Source organism: Neodiprion pinetum, chromosome 1 (assembly GCF_021155775.2).
Source record: "Neodiprion pinetum isolate iyNeoPine1 chromosome 1, iyNeoPine1.2, whole genome shotgun sequence".
Classification (NCBI taxonomy): Eukaryota; Metazoa; Arthropoda; class Insecta; order Hymenoptera; family Diprionidae; genus Neodiprion; species Neodiprion pinetum.
This window is the reverse complement of record NC_060232.1, coordinates 36693393-36714414: the sequence shown is the minus strand read 5'-3', so window position 1 is coordinate 36714414 and position 21022 is coordinate 36693393. Positions and strand designations below refer to the sequence as shown.

Genomic DNA, 21022 nt, shown 5'->3' with positions numbered 1-21022 from the left:
AAACATTTTTACTGCTCCCCTAACACGGCAAGTCAAGTCATGTACAGTATTTTTGCAGTCATTGCAGATATAATAATATTATAGGTACTCAAGTTCATAATACGTCGGTACCAGTCGAAACTGTGAAAAAGAAAAACCTTCCGTGAGAAGATCAGTTCTCACAATATTAATACTACCCCAAGGTCAGTTTATACGTTTATTTGCTTGAAATTGATGAAATTCAATTCCGTTTGAGAATGAAAATTCAACCAAGCATGAGTAGAGAAAGTCTCGATGATAATCAACACACGGTTCCTGATATTAGACGCCTCGCTTCGGTGGAAGACTTACACCTGTGAGTCAGAGACGAAACATTAATGGTCCTGTAACAAGGACCAGTCCTTTCGACTCTGAATGATTCTTGAATTAAGAAACGAAAACAAAGATGCCTCACTCGGAGCACTGCAACCACCGGCTGGTCATATTCGGACCACACTAAATTCGCAGACGCGATATCAACGCCTGGCTGTCTCGACTACTCTTCGGATAGTGCGGGAACTGAAGATTTTTTAAGCTCAGGTGGTCGGCACAGGATCGTTCGTGCTCGCGATAGTTTATTCGTTGACTACGGTATAAAGTCCAGGGATTAAGCCAATAAAGGTTCAAGATATATCGGCCATCGCCAACGGCAATCTCCTGCACTTCAGAACTCAGTTACGAACGACAAGTGTCTGGGTCTCATCGTACGGGCGGGAAAATCAAGTGTTTGTCAAGAAGACCTCTGGGGGGGAGAAAGGAATCTGCGCAAAGCCGCAGGCACTGGACTTTAGTTTCTAGCCACCGACTTCACGGTTAATCGCTCTTCACTGCTTGGTAAACAATGCCAGCGGGTCATTAGGCCTTTCAAATTGTCGACGTCGATATCGAGTTTCAGAAATATTTTTCTGCATGTAAACAGGACGTACTAATCTTAACCGCAACTTGTCGGCCTCAAGCTGCATAGCGGCTTAGCCTAGAGCTTCTCTAATTTGTCCGAAAAAGTCACTGCACTTTGCTATCTGTCTTCTAGCACCCATCGAAGCAGAGTCTATATATGATCTTTATTGGGTCCGCCCTGACCTGCAGTGACAAGGACAGTGCGATGGTCCTAGTATAGCTCTCATTGCCGAGATTGGTGTGCACTTTCACATGGCCATGATTTCTCTGAGAAAAAGATCCTGCATTCGGTAAAGTAGTTGGCAGTCCGTCTTCCGCAGAATCGTTCTCCACCAGACAATCGAGGTGAACGTGATCCTGCAGACGATGATGGCCTTCTACGAAATCGCAATAGCAAATTCGTAGAAAGCATGCCGTTTCTTTACTTTCGCGTCATGTGAAAATTTATCGGGGTGTTTTCATTTATTTCACATCGGCAAATTATTCTTGACCGATTCTCTGTAAATTTTCAAGGACATGCTTAGGTTCGTGATGGATGATTTTAATGGCATTGGAAACTGGTTCGTGGTCACGGTTCAGAAAACGAATGAATCTGGCTCGAGAAGATCAACAAACATTTCGGAATGCGAATTACATGAGTTCATTAATAACGTGAGCTCAAAATAAGGGGGAAGGAGTTGACCAAATCTCATCAAGGATCAGGGGGTTTCAATTTAAATAAAAAAGAAACACTTCACGTAATTAATGGACACCCCCAATCTACTGAATGATCACATTTTGTTTGACCTTCTATCCGAAGAAAGGCAATTAATATGTTTCTTTTTCAAACAGTACGATTCAAGACGAATCATAATAGACCACTTTCTTTTTGTTGATATAACGTTCCGATTCCAACATGACATTGATCAGGAATTTTTCAATTTCTTCGACCCCAAAACTTTCGCTAATGAGATCTTCGGTACCGGGTCTTGAAATTTTTTTCAAAAAATCACGGCAGGTCCGCTCAATCTTGAAATTGTCAAGGTGCAGAGGTGGCCGAGTTCACATGCAAAGCCCCAGATTGTAATAAGTATGACTTCTGAATGGGGAAATTTACAATTTATAGAGTTGTGTAATGCACTCTACATGCAAAATGCTTTCTTTGTTTTTATAACCGATATGAACTGCCGAAGCCCGGAACCGGTTTAAAACCTTCAGTGATCGTGTAAGCAGAATTTACGCTTTGATTATTCCGCAGCTAGAATCTTATTTCGACCTAAGTAAAACTGTTTATCGCACATGGCGGTTACTCAGCACTAAACAATCTTACCTCGGATCAAATTAATGCATGGTATTTGAAATTCTATCGGCTTGGGGCACACGGATTATATGAATAAGACGATCCAGGGGAAGGAAAAGGCTAGCTTCATCGCTTCTGCAAGAAAGAAGGAGACGAAAGAGACGGAGAGAGGATGGGAAGCGACAGCAAAGATGGGCGACGAGATACGTGCAAGAAGCCGTCGACAGAACGTCCAATAATTTGAACAGCTCTTAGTTTTCGGCTTACATCGTGACACAAAGGTTGTTATTTTTGAAAAATAGTGCGTCGAGTAAAGTAGGCATGAAGTTACGGTTTAAAATGCTTCACGCTCGTGCCCTGAGACCGTTGCGATTGATAAAACGATTTCAAAGCGGAGTAAAAACAGCGCAGGATGTCAAACCCTTCAAGGATATTCCGGGGCCGAGATCTTTCCCTGTAATTGGAACCCTGTATCACTATTTGCCGTATTTTGGTCAGTATAAACTTTATTAACAATATCAGGTATACAATTATTATTCTCATTGTGTGCTGAATTCGGCACCGTTTGATCGCGGATAGTAATATAATAGTCCATTAATGAATGGTACATCGTAGCTGATTCACTCCAAGATCTCGGCAAATTATAATCTCTGTTTACAAACAAAAATATAAATTAAGAGCGAGTTACATTTAAGCTGGTATCTTAAGCCGTCTTCACTCACGACCGTGGATGCGAAATAAGCCTAGCAAATCGATTGATGCTTGAGACTTTCTCTGGTCATAAAAATTTTCATCGATTCGATAGGAAAATACAATTTTGAGAAACTCCACGAGAACGGTGCGAAGAAATTGAAGCAGTACGGTCCGCTGGTTCGTGAAGAGATTATACCGGGAGTTAACGTCCTCTGGGTCTTTCGCCCTGAAGATATAGAGGAAATATTTCGCATGGAGAGTCGCGAACGAGGCTTGTATCCGAAACGAAGGAGTCATCTTGCACTGGAAAAATACCGCACCGACAGACCCGCCATTTACAATACTGGCGGTCTTCTGCCTACGTATGTAAAAACATGAAATAAGCGTTTCGACATTTGTGAATTGGGAACACTGTATAAATTAAGTTTACTCAAATTTCTATCAGAATGACAATGAGACGCAGAATCGTAAGAATTTTCTTTTTTTCCCCCCTCCAGTAATGGATCAGACTGGTGGAGGATTCGACGGGAATTTCAAAAGGGTTTGAGTCGGCCTCAAAACGTTCGAAGTTATTTGCAAGAGACGGACGAGGTGATCGGCGAATTTATCCAGTTCAGTACGCAGTCGAAGCATGAAGATTTTCTACCTGTGTTGTCAAGACTGTACTTGGAATGTAATGGGAATTGGAATTTCAAACAAAGATAACGTAAAATTAAGAAAAACGCGATCCGACTATTGAGTGTGCGATGAAAAATGACCTGTCGTTAATTTCCAGTAACGTGTCTCGTGGCCTTTGACGTTAGACTGCACAGCTTTTCGCCCGATGAATTGCACAGTGATTCGCGAAGTTCGAGACTAATAGACGCGGCCAATTCCACGAACACTACTATCTTAAAGTTGGACAACGGGCCGCAGCTGTGGAGGTTCTTCGATACGCCGATGTACCGGAAATTGTGCAAAGCCCAAAGCTTCATGGAGGAGTAAGCGCGCTAAGATAACAGAGGCCACCTTCGTTCTAGTTGCACCAGTTAATGTTCCATTTTTTCTTTTTTTTTGCAAAGAGTCGCTGTGGACATGGTGAGCAGGAAAATTGAATCGATGAAACAGACGAGCTCACCAACCGAAAAGCAATCGCTGCTTGAAATGTACCTGAGCAATCCGAACATCGACGAGAAAGATGTAATCGGAATGGCGTGCGACATGCTCCTTGCGGGAATGGACACGGTGAAGAATAATCAAAAACTTGCGGACTGCAACAACCGATACGACTGTTTCCTTAATTTTTTACGGGTTATTTCAGCTGGCGAATAGCACGTCCTTTGTGCTTTATCATCTGGCCAAAAATCCCGAAGTTCAAGAGAAGCTGCACAGAGAATCGATCAACTTGTTGCCGACGACGGACAAACCGATCGACGGCGATGTGCTGAACAACGCGACTTACACCAAGGCAGTGATCAAGGAGACATTCAGGATGAATCCGATTTCCGTTGGTGTTGGAAGGATTCTGCAAACGGACGCAGTTCTGAACGGGTATCACGTGCCGGAAGGTGTAAGTAAAAGGAGTTCGATCATTCGTTGGCTTAGCTGCGTGAAACTACCCAAGACCGACTGTCGCACGACGTTTATCTGTGAACATCGATTTTTTTCAGACCGTTATCGTGACTCAGAACCAAGTGATATGCAGACTTGAGGAAAATTTCAACGATCCGATCAAGTTCAAACCCGAACGATGGATTCGGGAGGGCGAAGCGTCATCGGATGCACCTTTCAACCCCTTTTTGGTTATTCCTTTTGGCCACGGTCCTCGATCATGTATCGCGAGACGATTGGCAGAGCAGAATATTCAAATATTCTTGCTGAGGGTGTGTTGAAAGTTTGATAGTATTTTTAGATCCTTGGTTCCGGAAGACAAAGTCATGCTCATCCTTCTTCTTCAGATCTGTCGGGACTTGAAATTCTCGTGGGAAGGAAAACTGTTGGACTGGGTTTCGCTGCTCATTAACGTACCCAACGTGCCAATAAAACTGAACTTTAGCCGTAGAAAATAAGGCTAATTCGGTCTGGAAAATCAGATTTTGTAACTGATCTTCATCTATTTTCGTTCGAAATTTGAAGAAAAAAATCTTTCGCATATTATGCCAGAGCATATTCACATTGTTTTTCTAATGTTTCATCACCCGTTCCTCGATTCGCCACTTTTGAAACAGTAGCGATTTGGTTTCAGTCCGAATGTCGAGATCGAATCTTGACAGGTGAGGTAAAAATTGTCCATATTAACAGCGATGATTGCGAAAAGGAATGACGAAAACGACAAGATCGCCGAAGACGAAGAAGAACGGAAACACGAATCCATAAGCGACGTGGAATCTGTCGGACATAAACACTCTGTTATTATCTCGATCGATTTCCTAGATTTAAGCTAGAGTTGACCGATTACACCCTAACCGCTACGTGAATTTTTAATTCGAGTGTCTTTTCATCTTCAGGAGAATCGGCGGTGGGATGAGAACAAGGTATTTCGAAATCGCCTGGAGTATTTGGCTATCCTCTTCATTCTGCAGTCGGGAAATAACAATTTCATCGTTACCGTTACAAAGTCCGCTCAGTATAACGGAAGTACGTACTCAGAGTAACAAACTGAACTCCAAAAGTGAGAAACCCGTTTCGAAATATGATGCAGAAATTGATTCCGATTTAATTCTCCTTGAGGGACACATTGCCAATGTTATTTTGGTTCTCGGGTTACGTTACAGTATCGTTTCTGATACTCTACTACGGAATTCACCACATCGTGATAGCGCCGCTTCAATGTCAACATCTCTTCCTTGGATACTATTCAAAGTTTGGCTACATAAAGATATGGAACATCTTCCCAATCGGTTACGGTAAGGATTTTCGCTTCACGGATTACGTGATACCAACAACTCCAAATTTTCGCGAATAATTTACAGGCATTGGCGCGAGCATGATGGCCTTTTCTTTATACACCTGTATTTACTGGAGTGCGTTAACCGGTCAACTCGTCCTACAATCCATCCTGATACCCTTCATGCCGGAAAATTACTGGACCGATTGTACCTACGAGTCTGAAAACTTGCCACCGTGCTTCGAGCTCAGTTCAAAACCCAAAAATGTCGATTGCAACAACACCTATTATCCAGGAATCGCTCAGTACTATCGGTGAGCTCCAGTTCGGTAGCCGTAAGGTGTTCACCAAAGAGTGGCGAACACATAGTTCATCCCCTTCGCTCATTCCTAAATGCATTCCATCTGCTTAATACTAGGGCGTTAAAGAACCCTTCGATACTTTGGTCTGCAGCGTGTCGAACCTCTGGCGACCGGATGAAAAACCCGACGGTATCGGTCCGGTAAACTCAAAATGGGTAGCGGCCTCAGCGCTGGTCTGGATAATCGTCGGTATTCTGACCACTCGTGACTTCGGATCGTTCAAAGGAGTACAAGGCCTTGCTTATTACTCATTCACTGCATCTCATTCCAAATCATTACCGAAGAAGAAATTGACTTTGATTCATTCTTTCCCAGATGTTTGCTAAGCTCGCTTATTCCGTAACGACCATCTACTTCCTGATGCTACTAATAGATTGGGCGAGCGAGGGTTACTCGGAAAAAGGCACCCTTCTCATGCTGGACTTCAGTGGCTTGTTCAATTACAAAGTGAGCATTAAGTTGACATCACGATGTCTCCTAAGCTTTTCAACTCTTTGATTTAACCCATTTTTTACTGGTGCGCTGAAACCTGGTTCATTCTTGGACTTAAGATCTGGGTCAAAGCATTGACTCACGCTATTCTCATGTCGCACATATGCGAGGGTACCGTCATACAACTGGGAAGCTACGGCCCAGATAACTCCATGCCCGACACAGACGTCCTTCTGGTTGGCTTTCTTGCCAGCATACTGCAGTACCTTGGAATCTATTATGTCTTTTCCTGTTACGGGTCAATGGCTGATAATCAGGGCCTTGATATGAGCTGCTTCATCTGGCCACGTTCGTTGAATAATTATTCTTTATACCGGCGTTGCGTTGACTTCGGTTGCCTTTAGTTCTTCACCTCGAGTAAACTCGAGACAACAACTAGCCAGGTTTTTTTGTTGCAGACGAGGTGGTCGTCACGGCTTTTATCCCAACCCAATTATCCTTGCTGCCGATGGCAAAGCTTTGGATCGTTGCGGTTTTTTTGATTTTTTTTATAAAGGGAGTCATGGAGATGGTGAGGCTTTATTATGTATGTCCATGCGACCGAACTGTTCAGTGTTTTCGCCGACAAATGATACCTTTTCGATTTCAGACCATAGTCTTCACCGCAACGGTCAATTCTTTCTTGGAAGCTTTTCCATCTGTAAAATCGTACCGGTCATATCTTGTCAGCATAGTGACGCTTTCCTGTTTTGCAGTTAGCCTTATTTTCACGACAAAGGTATAAAATGCGGTTTAACAGTCCTGGAGATGAAATTTTTTTCTCAATCCGACACCCTCTTCAGGTTGGAGGAATATTTATCAACGATTTTCTCGACTTTGTTGGAACCTTGGTGACCCTGTTGATCCTTGCGATCATGACTTCGCTTATCCTATTTTCTTACTCCGTAACACGGCTCTGCGACGATATACAATTCATGTACAAATTCGAACCGAATCTTCTCATGAAGGCCATCTTCTATTTGACGCCGCTGATTGCCACGGTTGGTGAATCTTGCTTTTTGTCCATGTACACGAGGTGATTTCTAAATGCTTGTTCAATTCCAGTACTACACGATCTACCACCTCGCAGTCTTCTTCTCTCTGCCCACTAGGATAAATACTCTATATGACGAACTTTGGGAGCTTGAGCCTTTCCTGATCCTTTCCTGCATCAGCCTCGTAATTCCTCTTCTCATTGTTGGTCTAATCACGTACGGCATACACGTACGAACTCATGTGAGTAATGTTTCTAGTAAGCGAAAATCATCAATCATCAGTATAAGATCGATCGTTTCTTAGTTACTATATGCATACGACAAGGTAGACAGTGGGGCTACTATTTTATCCGACGAAATACTGGGGCTGCCCCGACGAGGAGATGAACGTAACACGACGAGGCTTCAATCCCAGGAGAGAATTGCGTTACAAGGTGAATAAGCCGTGCGCTCACATCTGTCTGCTCGACAACAAGCGAATGGAGGCGGAAATCCGAAAGAGGGAAGCTATCAGAAACAAGCTGAAACAGTACGGATTGAAAACCTTAAAAGACGGCGTTTGAAGAGCCCTATGATACTCCAATTGAAATCCTAAAAAAGTTCCGTTTCTTGGTAATCAGTGAATCGAGGAGGTGAGGGTACAATTAAATAACGACAATATTACAATACGATGATTCTTTATAAGACAAATTATCATAATGAAAATTCGCATTGGATAAATTAGCAAAATTCAAAGCACGAGTAGTTGTTCAAATTTACCAAACTGTTGATACAAAGAATGGTTGAAGCCTAGCGAGATTAATTGTAGGTCATGTATCTCGGGGTGGCGGAGAACTTGGCGTACGATTTGATCACTTTGTGAATAGCTTCTAGGAAGTCTTTCTCCGTTGCTACCTTGCGACGCGCTCTGATTGCGAACATGCCGGCCTCGGTACAAACTGAGCGAATTTCAGCCCCTGTGCTGTTTGGACATAATCGAGCGAGTAGTTCGAACCGAATATTTCTTTCGACGCTCATGGAACGTGCGTGAATTTTGAATATATGCGTTCGGCCCTCTAGATCAGGCAATCCGAATTCTACTTTTCGGTCCAAACGTCCAGGACGCATTAAAGCCGGATCTAGAGTGTCTGGTCTGTTAGTTGCCATCAGTACTTTGATGTTACCTCTCGGATCGAACCTGGAAAATTGTGGTCATTATATCGGACTGTGTAGTCAATAACCTGGCGACGATTGGTTATGCATTATCTAAACACACTTCTATTTATAGTATTTCTAAAACTCACCCGTCCAACTGGTTGATCAACTCGAGCATAGTACGCTGTACCTCATTGTCTCCACCGGCGCCATCGTCAAACCTTGCACCACCAATCGCGTCAATTTCATCAAAGAAAATTAGACAGGCTTTCTTGCTACGCGCCATTTCAAACAGTTCTCTGACCATTCGAGCACCCTGTTCAGGTAAGTATCAATGAGTTATAATTAATATTTCATTCACGAACAGAGCTTTTCCTTGTTTGCTACATACCTCTCCAACGTATTTCTGAACTAATTCAGAACCGATAACACGAATAAAGCAAGCGTCGGTTCTGTTTGCTACTGCTCGAGCGCACAGTGTCTTTCCCGTACCTGGTGGTCCGAACAGTAAGACTCCTTTTGGTGGCTCGATACCTAGGTTGACGAATTTCTCAGGCTAGAAACGTGCAGAGGAAAAAATTAATCAACATTAAAAACAACGACAATTGATGTTAGCATTTTTTCCAATCTCAAGTACTCCCGACAGTATGTGACGCCGAGTTTTTGCATAAAAGTTAACGACTGTGCAACGAAAAATAACAGTTTTCATAAGAAATTATTTAATAAACAGTAACAAATATCCATATTTGTTACTAACAGTTGTCTCCGCGATTATGAATTATTGACAAAATTTGTTCATACATGTAAAAGTGGCGTTTCAACAACTTCTCTAAGCTTTTCAATCTGCTCTTTGCATCCTCCCACATCGCTGTAGGTGACATCAGGTTTTTCCTCTACTTGCATCATGGTGACGGTGGGATCGATCTTCGGAGGCAGAGGTATGTGGATTTGGTACTTATTGCGGTCGACACCGACGCGCATTCCCTCTTCTATATCCGTGGGGGCGACAGAGTCGGCGAGATCTACGACGAACTTTGCAAATTGCTTCACATTTATTATGTACTTGGGATCATCCGAGTCGGCATTTATGATTTTGGTGCATCTCGCTACTTGCAGCGGCTGCTCATTCTGCAGCGTCTGTTTGTCCGCTGCCAAATCCCAGAGCGCAGGCGGCGCCAGTCCCGTGTCCGACTCTTTGATGCCCGTCAATTCATTTACGCGCTTTATTATTGTCTGAATGTCTTCCTCGACGACTTTTATGCTCTTTGTGTATTGTCCCTGGCCCTGAAACAGGAAAGAGAGTGAATCAGATTGAATATAATTTTGCGATGTGTTTTAACACAGGTGTTTCTATCGCAATATTTACAAACTTACGTATGTTTTAAGTAATGCGATATCTCCCTCGTCAAGAGCTGAAACAGTAAAATACAATTCAATAACCGAATAAAATGCCGTGTAACAGAGCATCGATATTTCGAATCAAGCGAAAGTTTCCCTGGCAGGATTCTCACATTTTATTTCCTTTTCTTCCTTCTCTTTCTCCGGTTTCACCTTACGCATATCGTCTCCTAGATGGTCCGGCATTTTTATTGATTTTATTATCAATACTCCGGAATTATAATATGTTACACTTCGTAAATTTGAGAATGACAAACGGTCGGTCGACTAGGTTAGGTTAGGATCAATCTGTATTACAAGCAGAATTACCGTTCGTGACAGATGGGCATGAAATTTTTTACGTATGCATAGATGGCGAAGGCGAATCATCAAAATGGATAGGCTTCGTTCAAGTAGTATTTTATTTTGCCGCCAGATAGAAGCAGCAGTATTGAAAACTAGTCCAAATTGGTACCTATGTTACCATCGGCGGTTCGAATTCGTTCGAATCACCGTTGGAATCACGACCAACCGCGAAAAATGGTGATACAAAGCTTTACGTTGAAAACGGGAGGCAGAACGGTTTCTGTAGCAGTTCTACACAGCCTGTTTGAATCTAAGATAGAAGAATGTGTTAAATCTTTATAATTCGTATTGCAAAGAGGACAATTCTTACGTATTACATCTGAGGTCGATTTATTGGGATAATCGGTCAACAGTTGTGACGCTCGTTTTACTTATAAGGAATGCGACGTCTCAACGACGGAATGAAGAGAATGTATTACGCAGACGGTATTTCGTTATTGTGTATAAATCTTTCATGATTCATTTTAGCACTGCACTGTATTACATCTGTATAATTATATTATTCATAGAAATTTGAATTATCCGTAAGAATTTTCCCCTTTGTTAAGTGTTCATTTTCGATCTATAGAAAATATTAGGTGAACGGGGTTTGGAATTTTTTTGTTCTGAATATACAAGTAGAAGTTATTTACATCCGGGTACACAATATTGCCTTGTGTTTTGGAGATAGCACCATATATCACGATAGATGTGTTCTAATCGTGATCTGACGTAATTCTAAGCCGCAGCTCGCTTTCCACTAGGTTTGAATTGTCGATATTTTTAAGGTGACTATGACTATAAATTCTGGTATTACCGATTGAAATATGCGAAAGAATATTGACATGACCTATTTGGGTGGCAGCGGTTGGCATTTTGTATAAACGTTGCGTACATCGATGTTTCAGATTAAGGCTTGTATAAATTGACGCTTTCCAGTTCCACAAAACCTAATGTTTATTGATCGTTATCATCATAATGTTATCATTAATATTGTTCACTAAAATTTCTGTCTACAAATGTCATCTGCTCTTGCGAAACATTTAAAAGATACGCCCACCTAATCTGGAACAGCGAAATACTCGTTTTTTTCTTAGCACTCCCTGAGTACGCATAAAAAAACATTTATATTCTATGAGAAAAATGTTCGAGGTCATATTTCTTTGCGAAAGATATATGATCCTCATACATTGGGTTAATGCGACGTAGTGCAACAGAATACGTGTCCGCAAATAATGTTCGCAAATATATTTCTCATGCGGGCAATTGCGTTCCAATTCTAGACCTGTTTTTGCTGTTCGAGTTACGGGACGATAAATATTGGAAAACATATGTTATCTAAACAGTGATCTCCACCTTGGGATTCATCTAGAGATGTGTTATTAAACGTGTCATATACACACCTACCGTGATCCGGATGTTCTGTAACACGGTCATAAATTCTCGCTAAATTCCAATCAAACTAAAGTATATATAAGTAATATATGTGGTACAAGAACGATTCACTAACGGTAAATGTCACATGCTGATGACTTTATATATTTTTGAAAAATGGGGATTGAAATACTTATGGTCGTGGGTATATGTTTTTTATTCAAATCCCGTTATACATCGGACGTTAATTACAATAGCGTTAATCGCATATAGCTGGATTATCGGTAAAAAATGAAACAGATCTAACATGAATTTATGTGTCATAATTAATATTAGTTCGTTTTAGGGTTCGACGGCGGTCGCAGCTCGTAGCCTTGTCGGTCAGCTTTGACAGTCTTTTCGCCAAGTCTCATTTTTCAGCGGCAGAAGCGGCTCTTTTCTGGTATCTGGCGGTGCTCGGGATGTGGACTCCTTGGGGATGGAAACCGTTTTCATCAGCGGTGTAACGGACTTGGATGGGAGTTCCGTCGGGGGCGGTGTAAGCGTACTCTCCGACCACAGCCTGAAACAAAAATTGAAAGGCAGTTGAGCAGTGACTTCCGTTGGAAAAAACGAGAAAGCCGAAAATATCAGAAAGAAGGAAAAAGGGAAACGCATAGAGAACGCGAGAGGTATTGCAGAGTCGAATGGTTGCAAAGACGGTAAACCTCATTAAGGATGATGGTCTTGCCAAAATAAAAAGAGTATTTCACACATCAATTTCGATTACAACACCTAGGCGTGGCAATTTTATGCCACCAACTGAGAAGCTCGCGTTCAATGTTAAATCAAATTCAGAACTAGTGTTCGCTCATTCGGAGGTGATCTTCTTTCGTAAGAATTTAAATAACACGAATGTTTCGACAAGTTTTATAGCTCTTTGATTAGCTTCGCGAACCACTTTATATCGCCGCGCTGATTTTTAAGTGCCGATCGATATCAAGCTCGTCTAGATTCTTCCCCTCGGTAATGGATCCGAACTTCGACCAGTTTCAAGAAATCAATTCATTTGATATTATCTCGAATCGAAAGTGTTTCTGGGCTGATTAAACGCATCGACTCGCTCTTCAATATATAAGACATCGGAAAGACGGATGGTGACGAATGGAGTTAGGATTACACGGCTGTTCAATAATTGTGCAAACCTCTGCTGGACCGTTGCGACCAACGACTGATGAGCCGCTCTCGGCAGCAGTGATTCCATTCTCAGTCTGGTAGCTGTACCTGTAACTACCATCCGGAGCGCTGGCCTGATCCTGGTTGACGATGCGGGCGTAGGATTCGCTGGAAGAAAAAACAAGGATAATCGTTGAATAAAAAATACCCAATCCACACTTTCCGCCGCGGAATTGGAAAAACTGGCGATTCATCCGCGAATCTGGTCCTTCGAGAGCAATTTCACCAAGGGTTTCCCTCGTCAGTGAAAGAAGACCTTGGTCCCGAGTAGCAAATCAAATTTTCGTACCTTCCCAACGCCTTCGGGACGATCGGGACGACTGGAGCGACTACCGGATACACTGGGTTAACCTCGGCTACCGTTGCAATTGTCTTGAATGCTTCCTTCGCCTTTGATTCGATGGGCTTGACGGTCTGGTAGCCGGCGTATCCGGGGTAGCCACGGTATCCGTCGTATCCTGCGTATCCTGGGTATAATCCAGAGTATCCTGAGTATCCCGAGTATCCTCGGTATCCTGGATATCCCGTGTATCCTGGGTATCCCGAGTATCCTCGGTCTCCTGGGTACACACCGGAGTATCCAGCGTATCCTGCGTATCCTGGATACCCGATGTACTGGCCAAGAGCCACTCCCAAAAGAGCACAAGCGACGATCTGGAATAATATAGAAGTTACGCTGGATGAGTTTCACTTTTTCCGATGTTTCCGCAGATTCGAGTATAAATATCACACTGTTCCCAATTTTCGAGACAATAGAAAAAGGGCTAATGCGTTTGTCGAGTCTTTGTAATATTTGAAAAAATACTCACTAAGAACTGCATGTTCAACGATATGATGCTGTCGAGAGGATTGAGCTCCGGGTTAATTTGATTTCTGGAGTCCGAGTTCGCTCTATTTATATGAAAGTGATCAGGACTCCTTCTCCGTATCTACCAATCGGATCGCCCGTATTCTGAAACCAGTTCAATCCCTTAACAGTGTTAAAGCATGTGTATAATCGTCGCACGTGAATCGGCGAATGAGTTTGAATAAAAAAAAAAAAATAATAATAATAAAAAATGAAGACAAAATTAAAACTCGTCCGGTACACACCCATCAATTTACCAATATTTCTCAATCCGAACTATTAACATTAACATTTATACAATTTTTTAGGACTGTGTTCAATGCCCGTAGGCGTAAACATACGATGATGAACGGATGTGACGAATTCAGCTATGCGAGTAACATCATTGATCTCAATGTCACCAGATTAGAGAGAATTCAAATTCGGTGGGTGTTACCATTTATGGAATGTCAACAGTCGATCGTTTATTTATATAACATATTTAATGGCTTTCGAAGGCCAATCGTTGGACTTGAGATAAGATTAAATCCTCGTGTCAATTTGGAAACTGGTATACCACAAAACTGCGGAATTATCAGGACGACATTGTTTTTCCAGGCGCCAATTGTACAGGACATTAAAAACAGCCGCATAAAGCTTTATGGAGGTGTGAACACGTAGGTACGATGATAAATTTATTCGCACTGAAGCCAATTATCATACGGAAATGTTTTCGGATTTGCTAAGGATCGAAACACCGATACAATAAATTTAATCCGTGAGGCAGATGATCTCATTGATCGAACCACATCTAGCCGGATGTAATCGAAATGGCGCCACGCTAATTATGACGTACTATCGCCAATTCGCAGGGCTTATAGGTGAAGTAATGAAAACAAATCGTAAGGACAAAATTTTTCGGGGTACTCTTCATCGCCATTGAACCCAAAGCGATCACTGGAACAAGTACCGTCAATTATCATAAAAATATTTTAGAACGAGTGATTTCATTGCCAAATTTGATAGCAATGTTTCATGGCCATCAATTAACTGTCAAGTTCTGCAAATTTCAGATTTTTCTATCGCGCCGTTCCCGAGATCATCGCGAGAGTTTGTCGGAAGAAGCCGAAATCTTTCTGGCAATCATTTTTTGACTATTATAATGTTCCAAAAATGTCAAAATTGAAATTACAAAACTTCATTTCCAACCGATATTAGAAACTTTTTTTTTCAATCTATATGTGATTTAAAGTAAAAGGACAGGAGAACCTGGCAGGGGAAAGAAAATGTTAAGTCGTGTCGAACTCGCTATGCTTTCAAGAAGGGATCGAATTTCTAATTACCCGCTTCGGAACCGCGCGCAAATTTCAAAATACCGCTCGCAGAGCGAGCCGAATTTCACCTACGTATTTAAATGCGTCTGAAGCATCGAAGCGGGTTTCAGAGCATGATGCATACGAGCAGTTGCCATAGGTTCATTAATGTTACCGATATAGCGATCCATCGGGTTGTGTTATTTTCGCGAAGTCGATACTTTGCCTTGCCGCTAGATAGAGACAGCGGTGGCAAAAATTTGGACAACGTTCATCGTAGCTGCGGCAGCGACTTTGAATTCGCCCGAGAATCTCGCAATCCGATGCGAATAATTAGGACGAAAAGGAAACTATACATTTTTTTAATTTGCGAAAGATAAAATAGTTTCTCCTCGATAAATTAATTTTTATTATTATAAACCTATTTTAAATATGTGACATACGATAAAATTAGAAGCGTGCGCGCGGCTTTCGTGAATTTTGGAAAGCGTACAGTGTTTCAAACTTCGTGAAAATAATATATTGATATTATTTTCTTATAGTGTTCGATTCTGGCTAGCAATCAACAGAATAACGAAATCAGTCCTTTCGCTACGCAATTTTTATTTTCGTTTTTTACAATTTTCTCGAAACATACTGCATATTAAATAATTGTCAAGTATATGAAGTGGGGGTAAAATTTCTGACAAATCGATTGCCGCTATTTATTTTTTAAAATTATTCTCACATTGCGAGAAAAACGCAAATTTTGAAAAAAAAAAACAGCTCTTGAAACTTGTCCAAAACATCTCAAAATCGGCCAAAAAGTGTTTCTTTACTCAAATGAAGGCATTTTGAGTCAATGTTTTCATTTTAAAGTGAAGGGGTTGAAAAAACTGCGAAACAGGATTCACTTTATTCCGATTCACATCGGTAGGTACGCATCCCCTTGTAAAATACGGTTCAATCAAGGTCTGTCAAGCTATTCGGTCTCTGATTTATATGCACAAATGAAATTCGCCTCGCATTACGAAATAGAAGTTCTTGTATATTACTTATCTTGTCTGATTGATTACTGTAATTTGTCAACGATAATGCGCGTCTCGCTTATAAGGATAATGTTGCGTTACAATGTTTCACGATGGACTAATGACAATATTTTGCAAATACTGTACAACATGCCATCAATGTATACAAAAATAATGTTAAATTAATGCTGTTTTCATTGTTCACAGGAATTTAACCACGCCTAAGCTTGTTTTTCCCAGCAGATTTAATTTCTTATTCATCGAAACGTAGCACGTGAAGTGCATGGCCTCAGTTTGCGAATTCCAATCTTAATCTATGACACTATTTGCAAATAGTTGTCAATAATACACTCGTGGCTAATTATACAATTAGTCATACCGCACAGCAGTTTGAGATTACCCGAAATTGAAAGTTCTAGAGAATATTAATTCCATATCCGGGATATCACAATCCGCTGAAATACGGGAATACTTTTTCATCGATGACCTAATTGGATATGAAGACGTGGCATTTTGTGCCAAATACTTCGTTAGATCGATGCAACGAACAGTTTGCACGGATCACGATATGCAGTTCTGTAAAAAGGTCTATCGAGCGTACATGCGGTTGGTTGACGTAACGTGTAATTCGAAATATTACGAGCGTTTATACGTCTGAAAATATCATTTGCCATTGCCCAACAACACCTTTTGATAGGTAGGCATACTATATACGTCCGCCTACACTGGAACGGTTCCACACCGACAAACGAGCGCAAATATACGTATATTAGACGGTCCTTGACCAGTATAATAAAATAAAAAATGCAAAATCGTGGAAGATACTTGGGATGCGTAGAGCACTTTCACCTTTGCCTAGGCGGGCCGAGTCGCAGCCTCGCCCTGAGCTTACACACACGGGTGTTGTTCAGTGCCAGACATCGGTTCGAAGGGGGGGAAATGAAGATGGAGATAAAAATAAGAGGGAAAAAAAAATAGTAATAGACAAAAAGTGGTTTGGTCTGTCATGTGTCAGCGTGAATAAATTCCAAGCAACTAAGTTATCCAAAGGTCTAAACGAAATGGCATGGTCTCGATTTTAAATTTGAATTTTTATTTTATACTCAATTATTCCACCCGGGTTGACGTTGTATGTGTATTGGGGCATTCCACGTCAAATTAACCGTCCATGTGCCTCGTCCTCTTCGATTTTAATCATTTTTTGATACGATGTTCATACCGACTCGAAAAAGGTCTGTGAATTTTTTCAGATTTTCTTCAGCCACCGGTAAAATTTGGAAGAAAAAAGTAAATATCCAATTCCAAAAACACCATTTTTTTAAAACTGTACAAATTCGCACAGGCTCTATGATTAGAAATGTGATTTTTAAGCACCGCATGATAACGGGATCTCAATATTTACTATTTTTTTTTTTTTAACATTTTAGTTTTCCCATGTTCGAATTGGACTTTATTTTCCCATTCCCCGGTCTAAATAGATCACGGAATCATACAAATAATGTGATTCTGCAGTCTATTTAGATCGAGGCGCATGAAAAATAAAAAAGCACGACCACTTCGGAAATAGTAAATAGTAAAAATAATAAATAATATTGAGACCTCATTATCATGTCTTGCGTAAAACCCATATTTCGAATCACAGAATCAGTGTGAAATGTTAAAAAAAAATTTAAATCGCGTTTTCGTCATTGTTTCTGCGAGTTTTTACCAATTTCACTGGTGGCTGAAAAAAATCTGAAAGAATTCCCGGGATCTTTTTGGGTTGACAAGAACATCGTACTAAAAAATGATGAGAATCGAAGAGGGTGAGATGCATGGGCTGCTAATTTGACGTGGCATGCCCCATATATCGCATTGAGAACGTGTTCGTCCGGCTACTCATCTCGACCTTCGAATTTGCCCAAGCCCGTGAGATTGAACGTGGATGCCTCTTGCTACGAGGAAGTTGTATTACACGGTCGTAAATCACGGAATTTCATTAAAACTTAAGGTATAATAGGCAGACAGACGTGAGAATTTGATTCGCCAGCATTGAAATTTCCATAGTTCCGTAGGTTACTGTAGTACACAGTCCTTGACTATTCTCATTTTTTACCATCACTGAAAAGTATAGTTCTGAGTGTGACGCGAAAATCAGTCTTGTACCTGTAATCTGCTGAAAATCTAGCATGTATTACTGTACAGTTTTTGATCTACGGTCACTGTTCGTTCCAAACTTTTTCCAGCCATTTCGATCATCTCACGTTTGTACAACAATAGATTGATATCAAGACCTTGTTTAGCCGAACAAGAAGCAGAAATCTAAACAAACACATTCGATGTTGTAATAACCATAAAATGTAATAGCAGCGACAATCACTACGATTATATACTACAAATAGTTTCTTGCGTCACATTTTCCTGCAATTCTAAAATTATTCGCATCGTTTTTGCAACTGTACCCTGGATTTTGCTGAAATTTTCTATAATAACAATATCTATAATGTGATACTCGTCAGGATCAGATCAGGATGTGTGTAACAATATGATAAAGGCAAATTGTTTTGTTTGAATTATAGTTGAAACTTTATTAATTCATCTTCCACTTCTAATTCTCATGTCGGTCGGTGAAATTGCACATTACAACAAATGTGGCCCTCAAGCCAAGCAGATTAATAACTAACGCTAGTTTGTTTCCAAATAAATACGCAGGTCCTTATTCCTTGTTCTTTGCTGCTTCTACGGGCTTAGCCGCAACGTTAAGGGCGCGACCCTCGTACTGTCGGGCGTATCCTGAACCTACAGTGCTGATGTGGACACCCTGGGGGTGGAAGCCGTTTCCGTCAGCGACGTATCGGACTTGGAAGGGAGTACCGTCGGGGGCGACGTAAGAGTACTCTCCGTTTACAACCTGGAACGGAAATGCGCATGAGCGTTTGACATCCGGGAGGAAGAAGGGTTATCGCTCCGTATCGAGAGCGGTACGAGTAGTGGAGTGCGGTCTTCGTACGCGAAGGTGCGTGTGCATCGACGATTGATAAAGTGAGATAAGGGGACGTAAAGTCCGATGCAAAATGTCGGGGGGTTTGTCTGGATCCTGACATCGCGGTCGACTTTATACCTCGCACGGCGGTGTTTCGAAATTTTTAACTGCGGTGGCCTTAAAATCGTGACCTTACTCATCGGGTATTGTTTGATTCTTTTACCTTATTTTCCCCTTCCCAATTCGGTTTGCTGGTAATAATCAATCGTTTACGACTGGCGTGCGCAACAGAATTTCACGAGAAATCGTAATTCTTTCAACGGAGGGGGAGGAGTGAGAGAGAGAGGTTAATTAAAAGGCAAAGCGAAGAAGAATAAACTGGGCAGTAACCGGTCGAGAGAATCGATTACTCGGGGATAAAAATGTTTTGCCACCAATTAGACCGAGTATTATTTACCTCTACTGGACCGGTGGGACCGTTGGCGGGAGAGCCGCTCTCGGCAGCGGAGATTCCGTTGTCAGTACTGTATCTGTAGGAGTAAGAACCGTCCGGAGAGACATCCTGTTCCTGGGCCAAAATACGGGCGTAGACTCCGCTGGGAAAGATGATGCAAATTTACAATCGACGTTCGTTCCAGGGTAGAAAATTACCATTTATAAACGGTCAAAAAGTCGAAGGCCCCTTGTCGACGACCGAGTCAATAGTCAGGATTCGAATTCTGGCCTACCTTTCGTACGCTCCCTTGGTGTAGACTGGAGTGACGACTGGATTGACGGGGAAGACCGATTTGACCGGGACTATTTCCTTCTCTTTGGTCTCAACAGGCTTGGCGGGCTGGAATCCGGGGTAGCCACGGTATCCCTGGTATCCTGGGTATCCCTGGTATCCCTGGTATCCTGGGTATCCCTGGTATCCCTGGTATCCCCGGTATCCCTGGTATCCTGGGTATCCCTGGTAGCCCTGGTAGCCTGGGAAGCCTTGGTATGTGTTGTACTGGCCAAGAGCCACGCCCAAAAGAGCGCAAGCGACGATCTGGAATTAAAGAACAATTAAGTTCGTACGACAATAATTCCTCGGGTAGTAATTTACTCCCTTATTTTTTCGCTTCGATTACCGAGTACAAACTCTGCCTCGTTTTCGATTATTAGGTATATTTTATCGATCAAAAATTATAAGTGACTGTAGAAACGATCGTCCGGTGATAATAACTCGATAACTATTCGGATAGATCACTCACTAGGAACTGCATGGTCAGAGTAGAAGATGCTCCCGATAGGATAAAACTTCGGATGAATCTGATTTCTGGATACGGATCCCGCACCATTTATACCAAATTGATCAGTAGCGGCTAATCGTCTCCTCCAATCAGGTGCCGGCGCGGTATTGTCAAATCGGCTCATCCCTTGATTAGTCTCGACTTGTAGATGTTAATTCGCGCACGCAAATCCGAGGATGAGTTAATGTGAAGGGAAAAAAGAAAAGATAAAACAAAACCAAACGACAGAATTAAAAATGGTAAAAAACAAATATTATTACCACTTGTCCGGTGTACATCCATTAATTTACAAATATTCATAGATCCCCGGCAGTTTAAATTTGCACGTACACGTACACGGATTTCGCGGTTTCTACGTGTTTGTTCGCCTCAGGCATACATATCGAATTCAAGTTGTCGTTAAAACGGATGTCGCATGACGACCCTGCGCTAACACTATCATACCACGTGTGGAATTCAAATTCCCTGCGAATTTGTTACCGATACCGGAATGTCGCCCGGACGCGATCCGTAATTTATATCACACATCCATATTATACCTAGACATTTACAAATGGATTTTTCATTTTTCGAAGGTTGATCAACAGAATTCAAAATATCATGAAATTCCG

General features: G+C 41.7%; 5 protein-coding genes across 5 annotated transcripts; 3 read left to right on the top strand and 2 right to left on the bottom strand.

The window, feature by feature from the left end:
- The first annotated feature begins 2398 nt into the window (after positions 1–2398).
- Positions 2399–5035, top strand: dib (Cytochrome P450 302a1, mitochondrial). The gene is made up of 8 exons (XM_046619979.2): positions 2399–2687; positions 3000–3249; positions 3385–3560; positions 3663–3867; positions 3949–4111; positions 4188–4436; positions 4537–4749; positions 4825–5035. The coding sequence occupies exons 1-8, from the start codon at positions 2516–2518 to the stop codon at positions 4933–4935; spliced, it is 1539 nt and encodes a 512-aa protein (XP_046475935.1). The 5' UTR covers positions 2399–2515; the 3' UTR covers positions 4936–5035.
- Positions 5036–5169: 134 nt separating this feature from the next.
- On the top strand, positions 5170–6613 carry LOC138191417 (sodium-dependent nutrient amino acid transporter 1-like). Its single transcript, XM_069138183.1, has 6 exons — positions 5170–5256; positions 5374–5503; positions 5641–5772; positions 5839–6067; positions 6207–6342; positions 6431–6613. The coding sequence occupies exons 1-6, from the start codon at positions 5170–5172 to the stop codon at positions 6611–6613; spliced, it is 897 nt and encodes a 298-aa protein (XP_068994284.1).
- Positions 6614–6695: 82 nt separating this feature from the next.
- On the top strand, positions 6696–8247 carry LOC138190716 (sodium- and chloride-dependent betaine transporter-like). The gene is made up of 6 exons (XM_069134844.1): positions 6696–6895; positions 7006–7118; positions 7197–7325; positions 7390–7587; positions 7652–7822; positions 7911–8247. Exons 1-6 carry the CDS (start codon positions 6700–6702, stop codon positions 8142–8144), a joined length of 1041 nt encoding a protein of 346 aa, XP_068990945.1. The 5' UTR covers positions 6696–6699; the 3' UTR covers positions 8145–8247.
- Positions 8242–10434, bottom strand: Rpt1 (26S proteasome regulatory subunit Rpt1). The gene is made up of 6 exons (XM_046619992.2): positions 10227–10434; positions 10090–10127; positions 9517–9999; positions 9107–9271; positions 8865–9031; positions 8242–8758 (listed from the first exon to the last, which is right to left on the bottom strand). The coding sequence occupies exons 1-6, from the start codon at positions 10297–10299 to the stop codon at positions 8380–8382; spliced, it is 1305 nt and encodes a 434-aa protein (XP_046475948.1). The 5' UTR covers positions 10300–10434; the 3' UTR covers positions 8242–8379.
- Positions 10435–12010: 1576 nt separating this feature from the next.
- Positions 12011–20529, bottom strand: LOC124224838 (collagen alpha-2(I) chain-like). The gene is made up of 8 exons (XM_046637044.1): positions 20373–20529; positions 19863–20167; positions 19592–19730; positions 18871–19062; positions 13836–13955; positions 13316–13680; positions 12996–13134; positions 12011–12373 (listed from the first exon to the last, which is right to left on the bottom strand). Exons 1-8 carry the CDS (start codon positions 20457–20459, stop codon positions 12221–12223), a joined length of 1500 nt encoding a protein of 499 aa, XP_046493000.1. The 5' UTR covers positions 20460–20529; the 3' UTR covers positions 12011–12220.
- Positions 20530–21022: the final 493 nt, after the last annotated feature.

What these genes read in the sequence shown, in the direction of transcription:
- LOC138190716 (XM_069134844.1), top strand. Translation starts at nt 6,700, where the DNA reads ATGTCGCACATATGCGAGGGTACCGTCATACAACTGGGAAGCTACGGC. An exon ending in GCCTTATTTTCACGACAAAG is followed by an intron (nt 7,326 to 7,389) that starts GTATAAAATGCG and finishes CACCCTCTTCAG; the next exon opens with GTTGGAGGAATATTTATCAA. An exon ending in GCATACACGTACGAACTCAT is followed by an intron (nt 7,823 to 7,910) that starts GTGAGTAATGTT and finishes ACGACAAGGTAG; the next exon opens with ACAGTGGGGCTACTATTTTA.
- Rpt1 (XM_046619992.2), bottom strand. Translation starts at nt 10,299, where the DNA reads ATGCCGGACCATCTAGGAGACGATATGCGTAAGGTGAAACCGGAGAAA. An exon ending in TTGAAACGCCACTTTTACAT is followed by an intron (nt 9,272 to 9,516) that starts GTATGAACAAAT and finishes GCACGTTTCTAG; the next exon opens with CCTGAGAAATTCGTCAACCT. An exon ending in TTGATCAACCAGTTGGACGG is followed by an intron (nt 8,759 to 8,864) that starts GTGAGTTTTAGA and finishes ACAATTTTCCAG; the next exon opens with GTTCGATCCGAGAGGTAACA.
- LOC138191417 (XM_069138183.1), top strand. Translation starts at nt 5,170, where the DNA reads ATGATTGCGAAAAGGAATGACGAAAACGACAAGATCGCCGAAGACGAA. An exon ending in CATCTTCCCAATCGGTTACG is followed by an intron (nt 5,773 to 5,838) that starts GTAAGGATTTTC and finishes AATAATTTACAG; the next exon opens with GCATTGGCGCGAGCATGATG. An exon ending in ACTTCGGATCGTTCAAAGGA is followed by an intron (nt 6,343 to 6,430) that starts GTACAAGGCCTT and finishes ATTCTTTCCCAG; the next exon opens with ATGTTTGCTAAGCTCGCTTA.
- dib (XM_046619979.2), top strand. Translation starts at nt 2,516, where the DNA reads ATGAAGTTACGGTTTAAAATGCTTCACGCTCGTGCCCTGAGACCGTTG. An exon ending in GCCCAAAGCTTCATGGAGGA is followed by an intron (nt 3,868 to 3,948) that starts GTAAGCGCGCTA and finishes TTTTTTGCAAAG; the next exon opens with AGTCGCTGTGGACATGGTGA. An exon ending in TTCAAATATTCTTGCTGAGG is followed by an intron (nt 4,750 to 4,824) that starts GTGTGTTGAAAG and finishes CTTCTTCTTCAG; the next exon opens with ATCTGTCGGGACTTGAAATT.
- LOC124224838 (XM_046637044.1), bottom strand. Translation starts at nt 20,459, where the DNA reads ATGGTGCGGGATCCGTATCCAGAAATCAGATTCATCCGAAGTTTTATC. An exon ending in CTCTGACCATGCAGTTCCTA is followed by an intron (nt 20,168 to 20,372) that starts GTGAGTGATCTA and finishes CTTTAATTCCAG; the next exon opens with ATCGTCGCTTGCGCTCTTTT. An exon ending in GTCCCACCGGTCCAGTAGAG is followed by an intron (nt 19,063 to 19,591) that starts GTAAATAATACT and finishes TTTCCGTTCCAG; the next exon opens with GTTGTAAACGGAGAGTACTC.